The sequence below is a fragment of the Saccopteryx bilineata genome, chromosome 6 (assembly GCF_036850765.1).
Source record: "Saccopteryx bilineata isolate mSacBil1 chromosome 6, mSacBil1_pri_phased_curated, whole genome shotgun sequence".
Classification (NCBI taxonomy): Eukaryota; Metazoa; Chordata; class Mammalia; order Chiroptera; family Emballonuridae; genus Saccopteryx; species Saccopteryx bilineata.
In genome coordinates this window covers 52,138,960-52,165,029 of record NC_089495.1, presented here as the reverse complement: position 1 = coordinate 52,165,029, position 26,070 = coordinate 52,138,960, and the positions used below count along the sequence as shown (strand labels likewise).

Below are 26,070 nucleotides of genomic sequence, written 5' to 3'. Positions count from 1 at the left end.
TAGTAGATCCAACATGTATTTAGGTTTATGTGTTAGCACAGTTCACTCTTGTTCCTTGATGACCATGTTAAAAATGAGTCTTCTTCATCCATACTCATCATTGCCTATCTCCTTTGGTGACTTCCCCCTAACCTAATTCAAACCTGCTTGCTCTTCCTTTTTCCCACAGCTGCCTGCTTAGACCCACTCCAGAAGATAGAGCTTGTGATGAACCAAAGGAGGTGGTGTCTTTTTAAACAGTAGCTCTATTACACTTTTAGGATAGAAACAGAGAACAATCTGGGAGAAAGAGTGGATTTATGGGAGGTTAGGGTAGCAGTCTAGGTGCAATCTGATTTACCTCCCTTTCCTTCTGAAACATCTTTGACATACACAGGAACTCTGGTCATCAGAAAGCTTGACTGTTCTGCTTTTAAAAGCAAATTCATCTTGATAGAGTCTGGCCATCTAAATTCAGGTTGGATTTGTTACAGTAACTAGCCATGGTCATCTGTTTTCCCAGAAAAAAAATTGTCTTGTTATCAAATAGTATAAGCAAAAGTGTACTGGACTGAGTTGAGGGCATTGTTTCTGTTTTAGGAATACTCGAGTAATTATTCAATAGCTATCTATGCATAAAAACATGTTTGCCTGTTTCTTTTCCTACCTGTGAGGGCTTGGCCAAGACTATTCTGCTGCCTTTGAGAACGAGCGTCTCCTGTGTCTTTGTTGTCCTGTGACTCCACTGGATCTTGGTCCATGGGATTCAGAGACTCTATAAATATTTTGCAATTATAAATTAGATGTGTCCAAGCCATCATTTTAAATCTTTTTATTAGTAGTGCTTCAGCTCCACTGAATACACAGGCAGGAATGTTTCCTTGTCCCTGTTTCCCGCCTCCTTTGTTCTCCGTGGGGGTTAGAAGTGGGGGTTGAGGTAATGAAGGTGCAGGTCCAGGCTGGTCTGTGAAACCTGACCCAGAGTAAATTTGGTTATTAAACTCATTTTCCTAAACGCCCCGAGTTAAGCTAGTTCATGTTAGCTTCTGGGAACACAATGCTGCCAAACAGACAAGCAGGAGCCTGCCTGTCCCCTCAAATATTTTACAAATGAAGTTAGGTATGTGTCATAGCTTTTAAGGTTGCCAATTCCCTTAAATGCACGTCCAATTAAAACTCATTCAACCATTTTTACTAATAAGTAAAAAAAATATTGCGATGAAGTAGCACTTCCCATTCATCCCAAGAGATGTCCTGCTAAAGAAATGTTCCATGATCAGATAAGCTTGAGAGACACCATTGCTTCTCTTCCCATATTAGAGACTCATTCAAGGCCAAAAAAACCCCCCAGAACAACAACAACAAAAAGCCCTATTGCATGGAGCCTGTTTAGGTTGGCTGACTTGGAGTTAACTAAACTTAATTGATTGTGGGACCTACTTTTTCAGGGAGCATTTGCTAACCACTTAAGATTATTGTTCTTTAAACTTATCTGTATCACACCGATTTTAAATAATCTACTTCCAGTCTCCATTAAGTTCTTAGTTATAATTGTTTTAGAAGTATTTAAGGTTGTTTGTGGCATATACAGTTTATGAAAATGATCAACTTTTGGTATTCATGCGTGACCCAATAATAAATCGTTACTTTTTTCCCCCTTCCTTCCTTCCTTCCTTCCTTCCTTCCTTCCTTCCTTCCTTCCTTCCTTCCTTCCTTCCTTCCTTCCTTCCTTCCTCCCTCCCTCCCTCCCTCCCTCCCTCCCTCCCTCCCTCTTTCCTTCCCTCCCTCCCTCCCTCCCTTCCTCTTTCCTTCCCTCCCTCCCTCCCTCTCTCTCTCTCTCTCTCTTTCTCCCCCTCTCTTTTTCTTTCTTTCTTTAGGTGAAAGGAAGGGAGATAATGAGACAAACTCCTGCAGGTGCCCCAACCGGGATCCATATGGCAAACCCTGTCTGGGGCTGATGCTCAAAATCAGCTGAGCTCTTTTTTAGTGACTAAGGCCAATGCTCAAACCAATGAACTATCCTCAACACCTGAGGCCTACACTTGAACCAATTGGGCCACTGGTTGTGGGAGGGAAGAGAGAGGGGGTGGGGAGGGAGGGAGAGAGAAGCAGATGGTCGCTTTTCCTGTGTGCCCTTACCAGGAATTGAACCTAGGACGTCCATGCTGACTCTCTATCCTCTGAACTGGTCGTCCAGGGCCTCATTAATGTTTTAATAATTTCATAATCCTTGAAAATAGTAAAAGAAGGGAAATATGCCGATTTTAGAAATCTGAATTTACTAATTTATGTAGTCAGTGAGTCAATCAGTTAAATTGGTCAATAAATATTTTTTGAGGACCTAATTGCCATGAACTAAGAAACTAACACTACAGAATTGAAATATACAAATAGTCCTTATTCTTTGAGTGCTTATAGCATGGATACTAACATTAAAGAAATAGTAGTAATAGACAGAAAAGTATACAAGATATGAAAATAAATATCAGGAAGCTCCTACCTAATCATTTCTAAGTTTGAATATCTATAAACTACAAAGGATGTAAAGAATAAGGAGCCCGCACTTCATCCAAAATAACAATGTCCTTATTATATAGGAAAGATATATCCCAAATAATGGTTTATAGCATTTTCAACAATAAAATCAGTGGCCCAAATGTGAAATTAATTGGACGCCACAGTTGCAATACACTGTTTTGGCGATTAAGCATATTAGATTGAATTGTTTCAGAATGCCTAATTATTGTGTCTACCACACTCATCTCTTTGAGTCATTCCTAACTTTTGGACTGCTGCCTAGATCATTTCTGCAATATGGTTGTAGTTGCATATATTTTCTCTTTCTCTCTCTCTCTTTTTAAAAGGCATAGCTTTCCTTACTATACTTGAAGCTCAAAGCTCTCAATTGCATTTTTGCAAATTCCAAATAAGAGCTATAGAGTTTGTTAAAGTGTTGATTTCATTGAGTTTGGGTGTAAGCTGATATTTTATTGATGTTTTTCAGGTTCATGATTTAAAAGTGCCTGTGTGAAGTCACTTTTGCTGAAAACTGCAGCCCAGGAGCTCTTGTTGTGTTTTCAAGTGTTGTTTTTCTGTCAAATGTACGTTACCCTGACCTTACAAGTGGATGAAGATACCTCAGTTGTCTGACTTTACCAATTGCTTGATTTCAGAGTTTAAAAAGTTGGAAGGAAAAAGAAATCCTGCTAAGATCTGAACATCTAAGTGGCTTATTTTCCAGCATCATCGATAGCTGTGAGCTTCAGAACTAAATATATTCTCCCGAGTGCCATGATATTGAAGTCACTATATTAAAAGCAGTTGTGTCCGCAAAACAGTCAGGAGGCTTGGACATTTACAGCCAGAGATGACACTGAGCATGCTTTTATTTCGGTCCACAATCTTCCAGTGGGGCATATTGATTGATGAGTGACTGCCTGCCAATAAATTCTCTTCTAACTCTGTTTCTTGGATTGGACTTCATTAAGCAATTTATCACTTACCTTCAGACTTACATGTGGGGTTTTTCACAACAATAGTTTTTGATCATTGCAACTTGGATTGATTTCATCGTTTAACAGAAACTAACAGAACCAAATTACTTTATCATCATGGCTTTGAATGTTGCCCCAGTCAGAGATACAAAATGGCTGACATTAGAAGTCTGCAGACAGTTCCAAAGAGGAACATGCTCACGCTCTGATGAGGAATGCAAATTTGCTCACCCCCCAAAAAGCTGCCAGGTTGAAAATGGAAGAGTAATTGCCTGCTTTGATTCCTTAAAGGTAAGATAATGCATTTTATGTGTCATATCAATGTCACATTAGACTTTCAAATGAAATGTTTTTCATTGTACTTTTTACAGAAATTTAACTATTGATTTTAGATTCTGTTTTCTTGTTTGTAGTGACTGTTGGGAAATTTTCACTCAATTTTTTTTTCATATCAGGCATATATAAATTTTTTACAGATCCATGTTTAAATTAAAAATACATGATGCTGCCTTACCAGGCAGTAGCACAGTGGATAGAGAGTTGGACGGGGACACAGAGGATCCAGGTTCAAGACCCCAAGGTTGCCGGCTTGAGCACAGGCTCATCCAGCTTTAGTGTGTGCTCACCAGCTTGAGTGTGGGGTCACTGGCTTGAGTGTGGGATCATAGACATGACCCCATGGTCCCTGGCTTGAGTCCAAGGTTGCTGGCTTGAGCAAGAGATCACTAGCTCTGCTGTAGCACCCTGGTCAAGGCACATATGAGAAAGCAATCAATAAACAACTAAGGAGCCATAATGAAGAATTGATGCTTCTCATCTCTCTCCCTTTCTGTCTGTTCCTATCTGTCCCTGTCTCTATCTCTCTGTCTCTGTCACACACACACAGAAATATATATATGCATGCTGTATTTTTGGTTTGGCATGACATTCATGTACCCAAAAGTTTTAAATCAAAGTCTGGCTTGTGACGACTAAGATAAATATTTTATTCACGTTTGATCTTAGAAAGGCGAAGAAATTAAATTTGTCACTTTTGTGTGCCAGTTATCTGGTTCCCCTCTTGAAAAATTTTCTACTCTTGTAGCTTTCTTTCCTGACCAAGGGCTTTTTGTTCAAGAAAACTGAGTATGTTTTTCATTCTCTTTGACAATTTGATATGGCTAACAAATTGTTGTGTATATCCTCAATACTCCTTGAGAAACTATTATGTGAAAGTTAACACATAGCACATTATGGAAGAAATGAATGTGACTTAAGATGGCATAGTTGAGGAGCTCACTGTCTTGTAGGGAAAATATAGCAAGCACATTAGCAAATAATGCAAGAGAGAGAGAGGGGGTCATGCCTGAATGGAGGAATAGAGACACAACTTCTATGGGCATCTTCAGAAGAGAGAGCTGACTTCCAACTGACTGGGGGTTTTTTTGTTTTTGTTTTTGTATTTTTCTGAAGCTGGAAAGGGGGAGAGACAGTCAGACAGACTCCTCCATGTGCCCGACCGGGATCCACCCGGCACGCCCACCAAGGGCGACGCTCTGCCCACCAGGGGGCGATGCTCTGCCCATCCTGGGCATCGCTATGTTGCGACCAGAGCCACTCTAGTGCCTGAGGCAGAGGCTACAGAGCTATCCCCAGCGCCCGGGCCATCTTTGCTCCAACGGAGCCTTAGCTGCAGGAGGAGAAGAGAGAGACAGAGAGGAAGGAGAGGGGGTGGGGTGGAGAAGCAGATGGGCGCCTCTCCTGTGTGCCCTGTCTGGGAATCGAACCCGGGACTTCTGCACGCCAGGCCGACACTCTACCACTGAGCCAACCGGCCAGGGCCAACCAGCTGACTGTTTAAGAAATGTTTTTGGAGGCTGTGACACCTGAATTATTTACTGAGTTGGGTGGAGTTTGGACTTAAAGAAATAGAAGGATAATAATGAAAAATCTAATTGAAGGAAATGGGGAGGCTTATCCCATAATTCTTTGAGGTTTATTTTGCCCTAAAACTTTGGGTTCTATGAATCCCAGATTGTCTAGGACAGTCCATGTTATCATGATATTGTTTCCAGTGCAGATAAGTAAGATATACTGCTGTAAAAGAGCTTCATGTTTATATCTCTGCAAAACTTGATTGAAACAAACTTACCAAACAGTAAAATAATGTTGATTCATGTTCTTGACAAATGATTTGGCCAGTTACTATGCTATGAGTTTACAAAATAGTGATCTTAGCCTATTCTTGGGTAAGCTTTTGGGGGAAATTTCATCTTAAAGTAAAAAAAAAAAAATTATGTCTTATAAGACATGTAAGTCAAATTGAAATATAAGACTTCAAATCTTATTTTTAAGTATTCCTTCAAGGGGAAATTGTCTATATACTAGAAAAAGAAAAATACATTGATAGTCCAACAGAAGTCTTTAAGGGTTAAATAAAAAAAATAGATATACTATTTACCTTACTCCTATTTTTTCTTTTTTATCATTAAAATATTAGATTAGTTTTGTTTACATAGAAATAGATGGATAAATTGCAATTCTTATAAACTATAACAGTATATTAGTTTTTATATTTATTTTTATTTTGCTTTTATAATCAAAAAAGTAAACTAAGCATGCATTTGTTTCTGTGATTATCACTAATAGAAGCATTCACTATAAAAAAAACCCCAGTGTAGATTAAAAACTGGATCGTAAGAATGTCCAGATACCAAAACAAGTCAGCAATGAGAAATTCATCTTCCAGGTCATCTCCAATCCTTTCATTTCATTAGTCCAGGCCTTTTCCAGTTGGATAGTAACTATTAAACTAACATTTTGGCTAGTTTTTTAAAACTGTTAATTTTTTAATTTAGTTAGGGACACATGCCTGACCTATTAAGGCTAAGTGTTTTTTTAATATCAACAGGATAGCAGATCTTTATAATTCATTACCTGGCTGTGGATTCACCACAATAGTTTGAGGATTCCATCCCATGGAGAAAGGATCAAACACAGACCAAGCCATGCGGATGTCAAGCACTATTCAAATGAAAAACAGCCTGGAAAATCATTTTGAGAAATGTCTACTATAATCATTTCCAAGTGTTGAAGCATAGTTATCTATTGCCTCAAGTCATCAGTTTCCTTTTAGAATTATAAATTTTCAGCTCATTTAATTTGTGTGTGTGTGTTGTGTATTTTTTAAGTTGTCAAACTGTAAAGAATGTGAAAAGAGCTCATAGGCACAGGAGTAAGGCAGACCAGAATCTAAATTCCTGCTCAACCACTTCCCAGCCTTGGGTGGGTCATTTATCACTTCTTATCTTTGTTGTCCATCAGTAAAATGAAGATAATCACTTGTGAAACTGACTAAATATTCACCTTGCAAGGTGGTTTTAAGGATTATGAGTTAGGACAGGGACTGGTAACTAAATGAACTAATTCAAAAATAGCTTTAAACAGTATTGCCCAGTGGATGCAGCCTGCAGTAGAAAGAAGGGCAGGGGCTTTGAAGTCAGACAGGCCAGGGCTTGAACAAACTCAGGCTGGTACATATTATTTTACCTCCTTAACTTCAGTTTCCTCTTATCTAAAATTGATATAATAATTCCTACTTCATATGATTACTTCAAAGACTAACTCTCCTAAGATATGCCAGATGCCCAGCGCAGGGCCGGACATGATAGGGACTGGCAATGTTAGTTTCTTTTCCCTTTTTTTATAAAGTATCACAGTATAGGCATTGATTTTGATAACTGGCTTTACAAGCAAAATGTGCCCAACTCTTAAAGCATCCAACTCTTAATGTGCCCAAACTCATCCACTCTTAATATGTCCAAACTTAGGAATCTACTAAGTGAGTGATAATACCTCAGTGATACAGTTAGTCATGACATTAAAAGCAGTCATGTTTGAGGCAGATAAAATTGTTGTTATTTATACAAGATATTTTCTTCAAACACTGTGAGGTATTTTTATTCATAACAATAGGTTAAAAGAATCTGTGTTGGCCTGTCAATGTAGAGACAACTCAGTGGTGAGGCTGAGAGACTCCTTTCTTTTATTTTTTGTTATGAGTCATTTGTATACAGGAGTAAACTTCCATAAATACATAGTAAACAAACTTGTGGGTGTTTGGAAAACAGATTTGCTGAGGTCTTTGAAAAGAAAGTTATACATCTATAAATACTTTTATAAAAGATGTTTAGAAAATATAGCAGAGTTCTTACAATGACATTTGTACTTTACTCACAACTCTTAACCTTGTTGCATTTTATGAGAAAGTACTGAGAATGCAAGAATTTGTGATTTTTATTTTAAGTTACAGTATTATGAACAATGGAATTGCTTAAATCATTTCTGGAAGGCCAGAACATTTGAGAACATTGTGTTCCCTGGTTATGTTTACTTAGCAAAATTCAAATTGCTTTATGAGCAACAAACATCTCTGTAGCAAAGGCTTTGACCCCCATCTTTACACAGTTATGTCCATAAAACTGTTTTCCTCATAATTTGAGATTTTCATATTCTTCTTCTTATAAGTGATAGAAATTAATGTGAATTTGTTTTTTGCAAATTGAGACATTCAGATAGGAATAAAGAAATTAGCTTTAACACGTATTGAGACTAAAGATTTTGGCATTTGTTACTTTCATCGGTATTTAAAATATTTGCTTCAACGTCTGAATTTGAACTCAGCTTAAAAATAGAAAACTTAAAAAAAGTATGTTGCTAATTTTTGCAAAAAAACAAAAACAAAACCAGAAAACACTCCTGGAGTATTTGGGGAAATTGTTTAGACCATGCATAACCTTTCACAATAAAAACTAGTTCAAAGGCAGTATGATTCTTTTAATGTCTAAATCAGATAATGTCACTCTTTTATTCAAGACCATCTAGTGGTATCCCATCTCTTCCAGAGTAAAGATCCCTACAGAAACTCTTTAGAGCCTAAATTAGCTTCCCACCCTCAATCACCTGACTTCAGAGGTAACACTGTACATTTATCCAATCCACACCACTCTTTGCTGTCCCCTGGATGTACCAAGTGGACTTCTGCCTTAGGATGTTTGCTCTGTCTAGAATATTCTTGCCTCAATTATATGAAAGCTTATACTCTCATGCCCTTCAAAAATCCCAACAATGAAGGCTTTTTGCCAACTTTATTTCAAACAGCAATTCTCTCACTGCTGAGATCCCCTTTCCTCATCACCTTGCTTTTACTCTTCTTAACACTTATCATCATCTGATAACGTATATATTTATTTAGGTTTTGTTCATTGTCTGTCCCCTTCTCTACTCTGCCAAAATGTAAATTCCATGTAGATGGGGACCATGTCTTTTTTGATCACTATTATAGTCCCACAGCCTGAAGAGTATCTTGTACATAGTAGACACTTAGTAAGTTTTTGTTGAATGGTAAAATATACTCATCAGGAAAGTATTCAAGCCTCTCAAACAGGGCTGTTGTGTATGGTTGTACAGAGGTGCACTGCATACTAGGGATGCATTTCTCATTGTAGTCTATGTGATCACCCCCCCCCCAGAGTTGTACAGTTCAAAACCTCGGCATCAATATCCCAATAGATTTTAAAACCAGGGAGCTCTATACAGGAATTGGAGACACAAATAACTCAGGAAACATAAGGCAACATTGGAAAGTTTACAAGTAAATTTTTTTGTGGGTGTGTGAAGCTTCATGTGATACAGAAACTACTTTTTATTACTCTTCAATTCTTTCTAAATTTCAAAATGTGAAAAAACAAATCTTATTTGCTTATGGGATGCTGACTACAAATTGGCTGATGGCAGATAAAATTTTAGTCTTCATATTTATGGGTGAAATTTTCAAAATTAAAAATGGTAGGTATGTGACCATTTCAGAGAGTTCTTAGAAACATACCAGGAATGGTATCAATATGTCTTTGACTTTAATTTTGTGTTCTTGAATTGCCACTGGGCTCTTAAATAAAGGTTGATTCTTTGTATTATTTGAATATCTTCTAAATTATATGCCAAATTTTGGCCTAATTTGAAAATATAATCTTGGCCCTGGCTGGTTTGCTCAGTGGTAGAGCATCAGCCAGGTATGTGGATGTACCAGGCTCAATTCCTGGTCAGGGCACACAGGAGAAGTGACCATCTGCTTCTCTACCCCTCTCCTCCACCTGGCTCCTCCCCCCCCACCCCCTTTCACAGCCATGGCTCGATTGGTTTGAGAGATTTGGCTCCTGGTACTGAAGATGGCTCCATGGCCTCTGCCTCAGGCACTAAAAATAGCACCATTGCCAAGTGGAGCAACACCTCAGATGGGCAGAGACTTGCTGGTGGATCCCAGTCTGGGCCATGCTAGAGTCTGTCCCTCTGCCTCCCCTGCTCTCACTTAAATAAAAAAAGAAGTAAAGAAAAAAATATATAATCTCACACAATTATTTTATTATTAATATAAATCACTAATCATATAGAGCCTACTATCTGCCAGGCATTTTTCATGCATTATCTATTTTTTCTAAGAATTCTGTAAGGTAACTATTATTCAATGAACCATTATAGATATGAATAGAGGTTCAACAGTATAAGTAGCTCACATGTAACTTATAAATGATAGAAAAGGGACCTGACCGAAGGAAGTTGACTCCAAACCTGGCATCATCATTTCCTGCCTCCTAACTCCTCTTACAGAATCAATAATTGATGTAATTAATTCTAAAACTCCTAATAACTTAATAATATTTATGCTTAACAAGTTTAGTATATTGAAGGATAAAAAACATTGTAAAATAGAAGTCTCTAAAAATAAACCCGTTCAGAAAATTAAATATTTAGAGAAGAGAGGAACTGCAAGAGAAAGCACGGCACATGTATTTATTTTTGTTTCTATCTGTATATAAATATTATACCATCACTTACTAGGTCTCAGTAACATAAATGGTTTTGGTCCAAAGTGTGTGTGTGTGAAATCATATGTGATTTCAGATGTTATGGTGAAATTAAATGCAGGACCGGTTCATACTTTAAGGATTCTTGGACCCACTGTTTACACTTCCCACATAAGAGATTCATTCCCCGGTCATCTGACTTCTACCTTCTCAGGTCAATCAACCACATCCCCCTCTTCCCCTCCCTCAGCACTTGAGGATCTCCATATAAAAGTTTACCCCTCTAAGTAAGTGTCCCAGTCCAACCCTGTAAGCTTCACAAAGACAGGATTGTGTCATATTCATCCTTGTGACCCATCACCTAGCATGACATCTGGCACATAGCAGAAATGCAATAGTAACCATCCAAAGAACACATAAATTAACAAAGAAATCCCCACAACTTTTCTTTTTTTTTTTTTTTTTTTTTTTTTTTATAATTTTATTTTTTTAATGGGGTGACATCAATAAATCAGTATACATATATTCAAAGATAACAAGTCCAGGTTATCTTGTCATTCAATTATGTTGCATACCCACCACCCAAAGTCAGATTGTCCTCTGTCACCTTCTATCTTGTTTTCTTTGTGCCCCTCCCACCCCCTATCCCTCTCCCATTCCCCCCTCCCACCCCCGTAACCACCACACTCTTATCAATGTCTCTTAGTTTCACTATTATGTCCCACCTACGTATGGAATAATACAGTTCCTGTTTTTTTCTGATTTACTTATTTCGCTTCGTATCATGTTATCAAGATCCCACCATTTTGCTGTAAATGTTCCGATGTCATCATTTCTTATGGCTGAGTAGTATTCCATAGTGTATATGTGCCACATCTACTTTATCCAGTCATCTATTGATGGGCTTTTTGGTTGTTTCCATGTCCTGGCCACTGTGAACAATGCTGCAATAAACATGGGGCTGCATGTGTCTTTACGTATCAATGTTTCTGAGTTTTGGGGATATATACCCAGTAGAGGGATTGCTGGGTCATAAGGTAGTTCTATTTTCAGTTTTTTGAGGAACCACCATACTTTCTTCCATAATGGTTGTACTACTTTACATTCCCACCAACAGTGGATGAGGGTTCCTTTTTCTCCACAGCCTCTCCAACATTTGCTATTACCTGACTTGCTAATAACAGCTAATTGAACAGGTGTGAGGTGGTATCTCATTGCCGTTTTGATTTGCATTTCTCTAATAGCTAAAGAAGATGAGCATCTTTTCATATATCTGTTGGCCATTTGTATTTCTTCCTGGGAGAAGTGTCTATTCATATCCTCTTCCCATTTTTTTATTGGATTGTTTGTTTGTTTGTTGTTGAGTTTTATGAGTTCTTTGTATATTTTGGATATTAGGCCCTTATCTGAGCTGTTGTTTGAAAATATCATTTCCCATTTAGTTGGCTTTCTGTTTATTTTGTTATCAGTTTCCCTTGCTGAGCAAAAACTTCTTAGTCTGATGTAGTCCCATTCATTAATTTTTGCCTTCACTTCTCTTGCCATTGGAGTCAGATTCATAAAATGCTCTTTAAAACCCAGGTCCATGAGTTGAGTACCTATGTCTTCTTCTATGTACTTAATTGTTTCAGATCTTATGTTTAGATCTTTGATCCATTTTGAGTTAATTTTTGTACAGGGGGAGAGACTGTAGTCCAGTTTCATTCTTTTGCATGTGGCTTTCCAGTTTTCCCAGCACCATTTATTGAAGAGGCTTTCTTTTCTCCATTGTGTGTTGTTGGCCCCTTTATCAAAAATTATTTGACTATATATATGTGGTTTTATTTCTGGACTTTCTATTCTGTTCCATTGGTCTGAGTGTCTATTTTTCTGCCAATACCATGCTGTTTTGATTGTCGTGGCCCTATAATAGAGTTTGAAGTCAGGTATTGTTATGCCCCCAGCTTCATTCTTTTTCTTTAGGATTGCTTTGGCTATTCGGGGTTTTTTATAGTTCCATATAAATCTGATGATTTTTTGCTCTATTTCTTTAAAAAATGTCATTGGAATTTTGATGGGAATTGCATTAAATTTGTATATTGCTTTGGGTAATATAGCCATCTTGATTATATTTATTCTTCCTAGCCAAGAACAAGGTATATTCTTTCATCTCATTATATCTTTTTCGATTTCCCTTAACAATGGTTTATAGTTTTCATTATATAAGTCCTTTACATTCTTTGTTATGTTTATTCCTAAGTATTTTATTTTTTTTGTTGCAATCGTGAAGGGGATTATTCTTTTGAGTTCCTTCTCAGTTGTTTCATTGTTGGCATATAGAAAGGCTATTGACTTCTGTATGTTAATTTTGTATCCTGCGACCTTACTGTATTGGCTTATTGTTTCTAGTAGTCTTTTTGTGGATTCTTTGGGGTTTTCGATGTATAGGATCATATCATCTGCAAAAAGTGATACCTTTACTTCTTCTTTTCCGATATGGATGCCTTTTATTTCTTTGTCTTGTCTGATTGCTCTGGCTAGAACCTCTAGTACCACATTAAATAAGAGTGGAGAGAGTGGACAACCCTGTCTTGTTCCTGATTTAAGGGGGAAAGCCTTCAGTTTAGTGCCATTTAATATGATGTTAGCTGATGGTTTATCATATATGGCCTTTATCATGTTGAGATATTTTCCTTCTATACCCATTTTGTTGAGAGTCTTAAACATAAAATTGTGTTGTATTTTATCGAAAGCCTTTTCTGCGTCTATTGATAAGATCATGTGATTTTTGTTCTTTGTTTTGTTGATATGGTGTATTACATTAACCGTTTTACGTATGTTGAACCATCCTTGAGATTCTGGGATGAATCCCACTTGATCATGATGTATTATTTTTTTAATATGTTGTTGTATTCGATTTGCTAGTATTTTGTTTAGTATTTTAGCATCTGTATTCATTAGAGATATTGGTCTGTAGTTTTCTTTTTTTGTGCCATCCTTGCCTGGTTTTGGTATGAGGGTTATGTTGGCCTCATAAAATGTGTTTGGAAGTATTGCTTCTTCTTCAATTTTTTGGAAGACTTTGAGTAGAATAGGAACCAAGTCTTCTTTGAATGTTTGATAAAATTCGCTGGTATAGCCGTCAGGGCCTGGACTTTTATTTTTGGGGAGGTTTTTAATGGTTTTTTCTATTTCTTCTCTACTGATAGGTCTGTTTAGGCTTTCTGCTTCTTCTTGACTCAGTCTAGGAAGGTTGTATTGTTCTAGGAATTTATCCATTTCTTCTAGGTTGTTGAACTTAGTGGCATAAAGTTTTTCATAGTATTCTACAATAATTCTTTGTATATCTATGGTGTCCGTGGTGATTTCTCCTCTTTCATTTTGTATTTTGTTTATATGAGTTCTTTCTCTTTTTTCCTTGGTAAGTCTTGCCAAGGGTTTGTCAATTTTGTTGATCTTTTCAAAGAACCAGCTCCTTGTTCTATTAATTTTTTCTATAGTTTTTCTGTTCTCTAATTCATTTATTTCTGCTCTGATTTTTATTATCTCCTTTCTTCGACTGGTTTTGGGTTGTCTTTGTTCTTCTTTTTCTAGTTCCTTAAGGTGGGAAGTTAAGTGGTTCACTTGGGCTCTCTCTTGTTTGTTCATATATGCCTGAAGCGATATGAACTTCCCTCTTATCACTGCTTTTGCTGCATCCCATAGATTCTGATATGTCGTATTGTCATTTTCATTAGTCTGTATATATCTTTTGATCTCTGCACTTATTTCTTCTTTGACCCATTCATTTTTTAAAAGCATGTTGTTTAGTTTCCACATTTTTGTGGGATTTTTTTCCTCTTTTTTGCAGTTGAATTCTAGTTTCAAGGCTTTATGATCAGAAAATATGCTTGGTACAACTTCAATTTTTCTGAATTTGCTGATATTGTTTTTGTGGCCCAACATATGGTCAATTCTTGAGAATGATCCATGTACACTGGAGAAAAATGTATACTCAGTCACTTTGGGATGAAATGTCCTGTAGATGTCTATCATATCCAGGTGCTCTAGTGTTTTGTTTAAGGCCACTATGTCTTTGTTGATTCTCTGTTTGGATGACCGATCTAGAGCCGTCAGCGGTGTATTGAGGTCTCCAAGTATGATTGTATTTTTGTCAGTTTTTGTTTTAAGATCAATAAGTAGCTGTCTTATATATTTTGGTGCTCCTTGGTTTGGTGCATATATATTAAGAATTGTTATGTCTTCTTGATTCAGTGTCCCCTTAGCCATTATGAAATGGCCATTTTTGTCTCTAAGTACTTTTCCTGTCTTGTAGTCAGCATTATCCGATATGAGTATTGCTACACCTGCTTTTTTTTGGATGTTATTTGCTTGGAGTATTGTTTTCCAGCCTTTCAATTTGAATTTGTTTTTATCCTTGTTACTTAGATGAGTTTCCTGTAGGCAGCATACAGTTGGATTTTCTTTTTTAATCCATTCTGCTACTCTGTGCCTTTTTATTGGTGAGTTTAATCCATTTACATTTAGTGTAATTATTGATACTTGTGAGTTCCCTATTGCCATTTTATATCTTGCTTTCTGTTAGTTTTGTGTCTTGTTTGATCCTTCTCTTTCGTTTTTCTATCTTTTGTTTTTATTTGGTTGTATTCCATACATCTTTCCTCTGTTGCTATCTTTTTTATCTCATGTGCTTCTGTGGTGGTTTTTTCAATGGTGGTTACCTTTGAGTAATGAAAAGGGTCCCTACCCTGTTCATTGTAGCGAACTATTTTGTGAGTACTTTTGCACTCCATCGTCCTTTGCTACTGTTAATCTCCATCTTCTCCCCCTCTTTCTTTTTGTTGTTGTCACAGTTTAAATTTGGTTTTATTGTGTTCTTCTTGGAGCTTTTACTTGTGGCTCTGTTTTTTTTTTGTTCTTTGTATCTGATTGGAGAACCCCCTTTAGTAATTCCTGGAGTGGGGGTTTTCTGATGATAAATTCCCTCATCTTTTCTGTATCTGTGAATGTTTTTATTTCTCCTTCGTATTTGAAGGATAGCTTTGATGGGTATAGTATTCGTGGCTGAAAGTTCCTCTCTTTCAGGACTTTAAATATTGGGGTCCACTCTCTTCTAGCTTGTAGAGTTTCTGCTGAGAAATCTGATGATAATCTAATGGGCCTTCCTTTATATGTTGTATTCTTCTTTTCCCTGGCTGCTTTGAGAATTTTTTCTTTGCTGTTGGTTTGTGTCAATTTCATTATGATATGCCTTGGAGTAGGTTTGTTGGGGTTAAGAAAACTTGGAGTTCTGTTTGCATCTTGAACTTGAGGCTTTAGTTCTTTCCACAGGCTTGGGAAGTTCTCATCAATTATTTGTTTAAGTATGTTCTCCATTCCATTTTCTCTCTCTTCTCCCTCTGATATACCTATTATTCTTATGTTATTCTTTTTGATGGAGTCAGATAATTCTTGTAGGGCTATCTCATTATTTTTAATTTTTGAGTCTCTTTCTTCTTCTCTCTGTTGTGCCTCAAGTTGCTTGTCTTCTATTTCACTAATCCTCTCTTCTATCTGACCTGTTCTATTAGCTAAGCTTGTTACTTCGTTTTTCAGCTCGTGAATTGAGTTTTTCATCTCTGTTTGATTTGTTTTTATAGTTTCAATTTCCTTGGACATATATTCTTTGTGTTCATGGAGTTGTTTTCTGAGCTCCCTATATTGCCTTTCTGTGTTTTCTTGTATATCTCGGAGGATTTTTAGGATTTCTATCTTGAATTCTCTGTCATTTAGCTCCAAGGTTTCCAATATATTAAATTTTTTCTCCATAGATTTTTCCTCATCTAGCTGTGTTACCTCTCTTTCTTTTGTATCCATGATATTCGATTTTCTCTTCCTTAATGGCATCTGAGGGTGGTTTTGTTGATAGTATTAATGAGATTTAATAAAGAATAAAAAGTTAAAAAAAATAAAAAAAATAACAAATCGAAAAGAGTTGTTTTTTTAAAAAAAAATTAATAATGAAATAAAGAAAAATAAAATAAAAATTTTTTAAAAAAGGAAATTATTCCCCCTCTTTTTTTCCTCTCCTCTCCTCTCCCCTCTTTCTTGAGAAAATCTTGTGGTGGGCTGTGAGTTATAACAAACAATGCCTGTGATGGAGGGCCTGAATTGGGGAAAAGTAATAAAGGGGCAAAAAAGAGAGAAAGAAAAAAAAAAAAAAAGAGCGTATGGACCCACAAAAAGCAAATAAGGAAAAAATTTGGGTCAAGAATAAAATGATTTGCTTTTAGGTGTTGGTTTTCTAAGAGTTATGATGAGAGGAATAAGAGGAAAATGGAAAAATGGGGGGACAAATTAAAAACTTACTATTGTATTTAGTGGAACAAGAACTAGATAATATGGAGAGCCAGGGATGGGAGCACTGCTAGTGAGTTAAAAAGGTGAAGTAAAAACCCCCCAAAATGCCACAAACATAGGTTTTTGTCCCAGATAAGATAATTTGTTTGTTATTGAGGTTTGAATGAGAGGAGATGTAAAGGAGAAAGGAAGAAACTAATATAGAAGGAGAAAAGAAAGAGAGAGAGAGAAAAAAAGAGGGAACCACTAAAAGAAGAAAAAAGAAAGGAGAGAGAGAGAGAGAGAGTTAAGGGTTTTGGAGTGCAACCCTCATAGAGAGAAAGGAAGAGAAGAGAAAAGATAATGGGAGATGTAACACTTATGGGTAGTGTAGTTCCAGGAGAGGAGAGAGTAAGACCGGTAGAGAGTTAATCGGCCAAATTGGAGGAGGAAAAAAAGTCTCAAGAATGAAGATAAGAGAAACAAACGAACAAATATAATAAAATGGGATAGGTTATAAAGTCTGCAGATTATTCTTGATTTTGAGAGGTTATCTTCTTGCTTTTTCTTTTCTCTCCCTCTTCCTGGTCGGTGACTCTGTACCCCGGGTTCTGCCCCTTTGGCACGCTCAGGTAGAGGTTTGCAGTTGATAAGTCTCTATGGCAATGTCATGTATTGTGCTTTAGTCTCGTTGGGAGTCGAGGCTCATTAGCATTTATAGGCTCCGACAGTGAGAGAGTCCGTGTTCCTGGAGCCTTTCTCCTAGTCTTTCCTTCCTCAATTAGTAGCCTGATAGTCCAGGTATGGGGTTGCTGCTGCCTCTGCCTGGATAGTAAGAGGCTCAAATTGCTGGCAACTCCCCACTCTATTTCCACTCGGCACAGGGCTCTGGGTAAGGCTCAGTCAGTCAGAGCTGCTAGCATAATCAGGCGGGCTTTCCGCCCACTCGAAGACCTCTGGCTCTGCCACTCTATCCGGTAACACAAGCGGGCGCCCACTTCCGGGGCGCTTGGAGGAAACTCTCACTCACTGTCTGCAACCAGGATATCCGGCCAGCAGTCTCACGCTCTGAGTGAAACCCCCAACCGCAGGGAAAAGTTGCAGCGTTGGAATTGAGTCTCGCTCCGTCCCCGTGTGCGGCTTTTGCAAGGCGCTGGGGCGTCCCGAGATTCCGCTTTGGCCCACACAAAGGCCCCTGATTCTGCCCCTCTGTGCGATAACACGGGCGCGCACTGCCGAGGCACTCGGAGGAATCGCTCACTCCTTATCTGCGCGCGCAAACCAGGATATGAGGCCGGCTGCGGTTCCCTCTGAGTGAAATAGCCTCCAGCACGGAAAATCTCCACCGTTGGGATTAGTTCTCACTCCCTCCCGTGCGTGGCTTTCCCAGGGCGCTGGGGCTGCCCAGAGACTCTGCCCTCAGCCCACAGAAAGGCCTCTGACCCTGCCTCTCCGTGGGGCAACACGGGCACCCACTTCCGCGGCTTAGGAAGAAATCTCTCTTCCACTAACTGCGCACCGACCAGGAGACCGGGTAAAATGGCCGCTCCGCTTGTCTTTCTTTGTTTGGGTTTGGCGCGAGTGTTAGCTTGTATTGCCCGGGTTGCCACAGGATCAGATTTTCCTTGGCTTGGATCTCTGAGCCACAGCCTGGTTCGGCCGTTTTTGCTGCGGCGGCCTGGATCTATTCACCCCCTTTGCCCGCCTCAGTTTCTATATTCACAGTTACCAGAGAAAGCCGCCCCGTTTAGGTTAGTGAGGAAGGCGGAGCATTTCTTACTCCCTATTTCCTTCGGGGTTTGGTTATATATTTAGCCAATTTTTCACTCAATCATACCTTTGGGTGTATTGCGAAGAATCTGGAAGCTCCAAGTATAGGTTTTTCTGTTTCTGGTTGAAGATCTTGTTGAGTTTTGGGGGAGATTTATCGGTATCGCTTCCTACTCTGCCATTACTCTGACGTCATCCCCCCACAACTTTTCAAAGGAGACTTATTGATGATCATCAGTGAACTGCAGATCCAGAACTTTCCTGCAAGACTGTTCACCATTTTCTTTAATATTTGTCTTGTTTTGCAAGCCAAGTTAGCCTCTCCTTAGAATTCTCTTCTGCTCTCCCCCTCCCCCCATGATATATTTCTGGTTCTTTTGCCATTCTAACCTTGTTTCCTATTTTATTTTATTTCTAATGCTTCATCTTCCTTCCCTTGCTCCCTAAGGTAAAGTCTCTCCAAGACTCATTGTTGTCTTTTCTTAGATCAGGTTAAGTGATCAATTCTAAAAGTGTATCTGCACTCATGTATTCAATTCCCACATCTGTGCCAATCAACCTCAATTCTGGTGTGAGCCCTTTCCTTGACAACTCTGTGGCTCCAGTTGTCTACTGAACACTCAGAATGAATGGTCTTTTGTCACTTGCAGTTCAATATATCTAAATCCAAACTCTTTATCCTGTTCCTACCCCAAGCCATCACCCCATTTAACCCTGTGCCTTGTTCCCCAGGCACAAAACCTTAATTTGATCCTGATCACCATGCCAGGTACTCTTAGTTTAGTGGGGTTTTTTTGTTTTCTTTTGTTTTTTTCTCAATCTAATTGTAGAGAAGTGTAACATTTTTAAGAATTAGTCACAACTCTGGAAGGTTTGGCCCTGGCTGGTTAGCTCATTTGATTTGAGTATCATCCAGAAACACCACTTGCAGGTCACATCCCGCGTCAGTGACCAATGAACGCACAGCTAAGTGAAACAACGAATGAATGCTTCCTTTCTCTGTCTCTCTAAAATCAATCAAAACAAAACAAACAGAAAACCTATGAATCTTTACCCTGGAAAATAGCCATACTTATAGACTATTACAAACAATCTCAAGATCTCAAAGGTTTCATGTTAGTCTCGAAAAATTATCCATGAATTTCAAGTAAAGAAACCCTCATCTACAGAGAAATCTGACCCACTGAAGTGGGCACAAGAAGACCGGAGGGTTATTAAAGATACTTCTTGGTTGTTTCTCAAATTTGCCTGGAGCCAAGATTAGCACCAAATCTTTCCTAATCAAGTTGCATTCTGAGTGTCAGGGGGTTAAGACCAGTGGTGGGATTCAAATAATTTAACATCCGGTTCTCTGCCCTAATAACCATTTTAAGTATAAAAAATATATAGCAAAAGCTAGTTTATTATTTCATGCACTTAATACTTAAATAAGAACAATAAAAAAGGTACAAAATGCTAGATGATGTTATAAGAAAGAGTTTTAAAATATTAAAAAAATAGTAAGTAAAACCTGACAATAAACAATAAAACTATTATTTAATATATTTCCATATTGCTTCTTGATTGGCATCCTCACTTGTAATTTTTTTCACCTATGGACAGAATGAATATTGCTATATAAGTTTGTGATTTCCACATTGGGCGGCTGCCCAGGTGCCCACCTTAGAGAGAACCCTGATTATGAGTGCCATTTTAACAACGGGTTCACTGAACTCAACAAAAAATTAGGTATTGGTTCTGCCAAACCAATGAGAATTGTCTGAATCCCACCACTGGTTAAGACTTTATTATATATTTTGTGTGGGTGTAGGGGCACAATTTAACCCATAACAATCAGATATAAACCTAGAAAACACCAGAAATCAAACACTGTAGTCTAATTGAATAAGCCTAAATTTGGTTTCAGAACCCATCTCTGCACAGTGCCCTGAACAGCCACTAGCCATCAGTGGAGTTGGCAAGAGAGAGGAGACTTAAAAAACTCCAGTGTATGGTACTGAGGAGAAGAAGAATGATGATAAACTGGCATTCTATAATTACAATATTCTGTGGTTAAAATATGTAAGAAAAAATAATCCACAGGAAAGTAATAGCAAAAATTATTTTGTTCAAAAACCTATGGCACGTAATATCAATTTTAACCTTAATTATATTCTTTAATAGTTACATTTGTTTACTATTCATTTTGCTTCCAGCAATGACTGCAACTTTTGTTACTCTGTGTAGTTCTTAAGAGACTATTTCTCTGAAAGCTTAGGAAGAAACATTTATCATATTAAAGAATTTATTTATGTTCTTTCTATTTTCTGAAAATGAAAATAACATTTTGTCAGTACCCTTCTTCATTTATTCAAACTTGAGGGCTTAAATTTTTTTTTTTTTAGGATTTCTTAATACAATGACAAACTAAGAAGCAAAGATTAAAAGTAAAAGCTCTGGCCTGAGAATCTATGTCTGATCTCTGACATTCCTGCAAGTAATGTTATATCATTTCATTTCTTTGGCTTCAAGTGCCTCATCAGTATATATTCATTCATTTCTTCATTCATTCCCTCTCTAACAAACAAGTGGTACAAACTGAATCTGTAGGAATCAGCAAGTAATGTGAATGACTGACTTAGCATTTACTGTTGGCAAGACACAGGGATCACTGGAGACTGCAAAAACTTAACTGAAGAGCACATAAACCTTCTAAGGATGGCAGCTGCCACCCAGCCACGAACAGCTGTTACCCTGCTTTGTGATACTCTTGGGGATTTTTTAGAAAGAACCAGAGATACAAATGTTGATGTGAAGTCTCTCAATCTTTTTTTATTTTTAATTTATTTTACATGTTCAAGTAATTAATTAATTTTACTGAGGTAACTTTGGTTAATAACCTTATATAAATATAAGGTGCACAACATTATAATTTGATATTTGTATACACTGTAGCATACTCTCCACCAATCCTGTAGCTTCCTCTATCCATCACCATATATTTGACCTCCTTGACCGACTTTGCCCTCCCTCCACTCTCCTTCCTCTCGGATAACCACCAGTGTTGTGTCTATGAATTTCTTTTGTTTTATCTTGTCTGTTATTTTATATTCCTTTAACATATGAGTGATAGCATACAGTTTTTGTCCTTTTCTCTCTTACTTATTTCACTCAGCATCATACCCTCAAGGCCATCCATGTTGTTGCAAATGGCAATATTTCATCTCTTTTATGGCTGAATAGCATTCCATTATATATATGCACACATTTTCTTTATTCATCTGTTGATAGACACTTAGATTGTTTCTATATCTTGGCTATTGTAAATAATGCTACAATGAAATAAGAGCGCATATATCTTTTCCAATTAGTGTTTTTTCATATTCTTCAGAAAGACACTTGAAAGTAGAATAGCTCGATCATTTGATAGTTCTATTTTTAACTTTTTGAGGAAACTTCATACTGTTTTCCATCACAGCTGTACCAATTTTACCGTCCCACCAACAGTGTATGACAATTCCCTTTTCTCTACATCATTTCTAACATATGTTATTTCTTGTCTTTTTGATAATAGCCATTCTAAAAGGTGTGAGGTGATATCTCATTGCGGTTTGGAAGTTTTCCAATTTCTAAATCTTGGCAACAAAATATTTTCAAACTTGAAGTTCAAACAAAACATATCAACAGGATGCATCAGCCTATGCACTGTCACATTTAACCTCTGAAATAAACATATACTGATCATGCAACAGGCCTTGCTATACACTGGGCATAGAACTACATATACAGTATATTTCGTCAGTAGAGATAATTGAGAACAGAGTGAATTTACTTGAAAGACTTTATTTACATTGTTTTGGTGATTCACTTTCCCGTTTTTCCCTTACCTCACTGACAACTGCTTCTCTCTCTCCCTTCCCGAATCTCCCTTCTCCTCTTGACCTCTAAATTCTGGCTTCTCTCCAGGCCTGGTCCTTGAATATCCTCTCTCTGTTTCCTGACACTCACAGTGGGCATCTTACTCTCCTTGTAACTCATCAAGCATGTTCTTGCCTCAGAGACTTTGTATTTTATGGTTTATCTGCCAGAAAACTGGACTCCCTAATTGAATGACCTCATCTAATCCAATGGCTGCAAACATTTTCTATATGCTGAATATTTTTTAATATCTATGTCTGTCCCTGATTTTCCCTTGAACTCTAGACTCATGTATTCAATTGCTTATCTGACACTTTTACCTGGATATTTAAGTGATGTTTCAAATTTAATATTTCACTAATAAGTTCTTGATTCCTCCTTCAACCTACTGTTCCCATTGCACCTATTCCCAGAAGGTGGTATCATGCATTTAGTTGGTTAAATAATTTGGAATCCAATTTACTTCTCTTATGCTTACCACCATATCCAGTTCATCAGCAAGTCCCATTCTCACTGTCTTCAAAAGATATCTTAAGTTCAAGCACTTTTTAGCACTACTTTCATGACTGCCCTGCCCCAAACCACCATCTTGACTCATATGGACTATTATAATAGTCTACAGTAAACTCTGACTTTTGCCACTCCCTACCCCAAAGGTGGAGTGACTCATAAATGTCATTCATTCTCTTGCTCAGTTTTCCAATAGATGTTCATTTAATTTAAAGCTCCATGTGATCTGCTGCATTTCTGGCCCCAAATGCTGACCATGCTTCCCCTCATCATGGTCTCCCGTAACATTGGACTCCATGCTAGTCAGGTCCTTTGCAAGGCTTGTTCCTTCTACCTAGAAAGCTCTTCCCTCAGATAACTGGAAGATTCATTCCTTTACTTTAGTCAAGATTTTGCATAAATGTCACACATCTAGCCACAAAAGCACCCTCAGAACTTATCCTTAAGAAATGTTATATATCCACATGTGTCTTCTTTGTCCGTCTCTGCAGCTAGAAGGTAAGGCTATGAGGTAGGGATCTCATTGGTCTATCCATGTACTGACAGCTGCTGCATGCTTTAGTCATATTTGTAAGTGTATAAATATATCCTTAAATAAGACACTTTTTAAATATCACTGCTCCAACAAAATTCAAATCATTTTTCTGGTTACCTATTGCTCATTTTCCCCCATTAATCTACAAGCAGAAAACAACAATGATAAATGCTTTATACAAAAAAAACTCTTTGGTTTCCAACCCCAAAGGTGCTTCTGGGTCATCTCATGTTTTTGGATGCCCTGATAGGCAGCGCACATGGAGACTCGCCCACAAGTGTGAGCTAAGAGCTATTAAAATTCATGGAGGGGCTTGTTTGGGCCACTGCGAGCGACTCAGCCATTTCCAACAGCCTGACTATAGACCGATGCTGGTGCTGGACAAGGTTGTCACTAATCTGCTGTAAAATAAGGACACTGAAATTCCTTTGCATTTCTGTTTTGTTTTTCATTGTGGTACAAACACTTAACAGGAAATCTATCCTCTTAACAAATCCCTATGTGCCCAATACACTATTATTAACTATAGATTGTACGTCGTAGAATAAAGTTCTTTAGAACTTATTCATCTTGCATAGCTGAGACTGTATGAAATAATTTTTTTCATGAAGGGCAATGCTTCAAATTTAAAAGTTGTTTTTTACTACAAGATTGTTGTCTTTTTATTTTCTTTTCTGATTATCAAACCATTCCTTTCTTTTCTAAAATGATTGTCTTAATAGATTAATTTTGTTGTTCTTCTTTCCTTAATGTTCTTAATCAGCAAAAGAAGAACTGGGCAACTAACTGTATGTCCGTTTCCCATTCCTCTTAGAAATATCACTGCTCCATAAAACTCAGAGGTAGGGCCCTACTTCTCCATACTATTTGACCTGAAATCCCCACCGTCAGACCTACTCCTTTGAGTTACACACACAGGGAAGGCTTTGTCATTAGAAAGTCACTCTTGAGTTCACATGTTACCTAAGAGGATCCTAGAAGTATTTTAGGCTTTTTCCTTTTAGTGAATGACTTGATCCATAGATTAAGCCAGCGATTTTCAACCGGTGTGCAGTGGTAGGCATGAAATACTTGACTACTTAGTCAGGGGCACTGGCATCTTTTCCCTTAGATTGTCAAATAAAAAATATAACAACAGCCAATACAATAGTCATATGGTGTGAATGAAACAAAATTATACCTATTTTTCTGTCAGATCAGCAAAAATATATTTTTGTTGTGCCACAGAATTTTAGTAGTTAGTTTATGTGTGCCATGAAAGGAAACAAGTTGATAATTGCTGGACCAAGCTAATATTCATTTTTGGTGGATGGGGGAGGAAGAACCTGACCAGAGACTTTGAAACCTAGCACATTACAGGAGCAAGTCCCCAAACCATGGCAGGTGGCTGGGAAGACCAGGGTTGTTCTGAGGAAGCTTAACTAATGACAAACTTCACCTGTTTTATAATTTGCCATGCACTGACCTGCTAATACTAAATAGCATATTCTTTCCACTTGGCTTGGTTCAATTTCCTCTGGCTCAAAGATTATAGTCTAGTGTGTATTACTTTCTCAGCACTGTTGTGGCCAAGAAGAATAAAACTGATAGTTGGAGAATAAATCATCCCCCTAAGCACCCACCTTTGGATTTCAGGGAGTGAGTGAATGTTGACATACTTATTTGTGATCAACCTTACCTCACCATCTTGCCTAACCAGCCAGCATTTTGGGAATATGACTGATGAGACTATTTTCTTATGAGTGAGGTCTTACCCATAATGAATATTAAGCCCTGTAGAAGGTAAGGTATCGCCAGGGGAACAGAAAGGAAAATTACTCAGATGCTTTAACCTAGTTAAAACCAAACAAAATTAGTAGATTCAAACTCAGGCATGTTTATATTTCACCTCACTGGAGCATTTTATAGTCTTAAAAAATTATTGCTTATAATTTTTGACTGAATAAGTGATATGGATACTAAGGTACATTAGTATTCAATGTTAACATAAAAACTTGTTTGTTGGAAAGTAGAGTATAAGTCCATATAAGATTTCTAAAATGCCCATCTGGTCTACATCTCAAATCTCATTTGAAGGAATATTTCAAGTGCTCTCAGCCCTTAGGAAAATTATAAATAATGACACTAAAGATATCATTTCCACACCTGTCATGAAACTAAGCACTGACCCAGATGCTGAGGATCTAAAATTAATCAGCAGCAGCCTCATTTGAGAAATTTAATTCATATCACTTCTCTTGCATCTGTGTTGGGCACTTTTTAACAGGAATTGTTATAACTGGGAAATATTGAGATAGCAGGATTCTTAATAAAGAATTCTAATAGATCCAGATGTTCTGAGTGTTATATAAAACTGAGGAGAAGAAACTTCATTTCCTAGATGACTTCAATATTTTTATTAATTTATTTATTCTACAAACAGTCATTGATTAAGTGCCTTAACAAGACATATAGGAAACTTATTCTCGTGGAACTCACAGGGAAGGAAACAGCAACAACAAAAAAGCAAACTAATCAAATAATCTCAACTTACCAGGACTGGTTTCATTCAGAAAATACAGAGTGCCCACAAAATGGTGGGCATTGGGCCAGGCATCGGCAATACAGCATGTTAGGAAAGCAGACAGTTTTCTTGATCTCACGGGATTTTCATTCTAATGAGAGTGACAGAAAATAAATGGGTAGAAACAGCACCCCCACACTAGAAAAATTAGTTCTTTCCAAACTGTGAGAAGTGTTAAGAGGG

The 26,070-nt window shown here is 37.6% G+C and overlaps 1 protein-coding gene across 8 annotated transcripts in view; it reads left to right on the top strand.

Annotated features, from left to right (window-relative positions):
• Nucleotides 1-26,070, top strand: part of MBNL2 (muscleblind like splicing regulator 2) — a 172,451-nt gene that overhangs the window by 50,006 nt on the left and 96,375 nt on the right. For all 8 annotated transcript variants that reach the window (XM_066238036.1, XM_066238037.1, XM_066238034.1 and 5 more), the window contains exon 2: nt 2,984-3,764. In XM_066238036.1, the coding sequence (XP_066094133.1) occupies nt 3,591-3,764 (174 nt within the window). In that variant the 5' untranslated portion in view covers nt 2,984-3,590. The remainder of the gene's footprint in view (nt 1-2,983; nt 3,765-26,070) is intronic.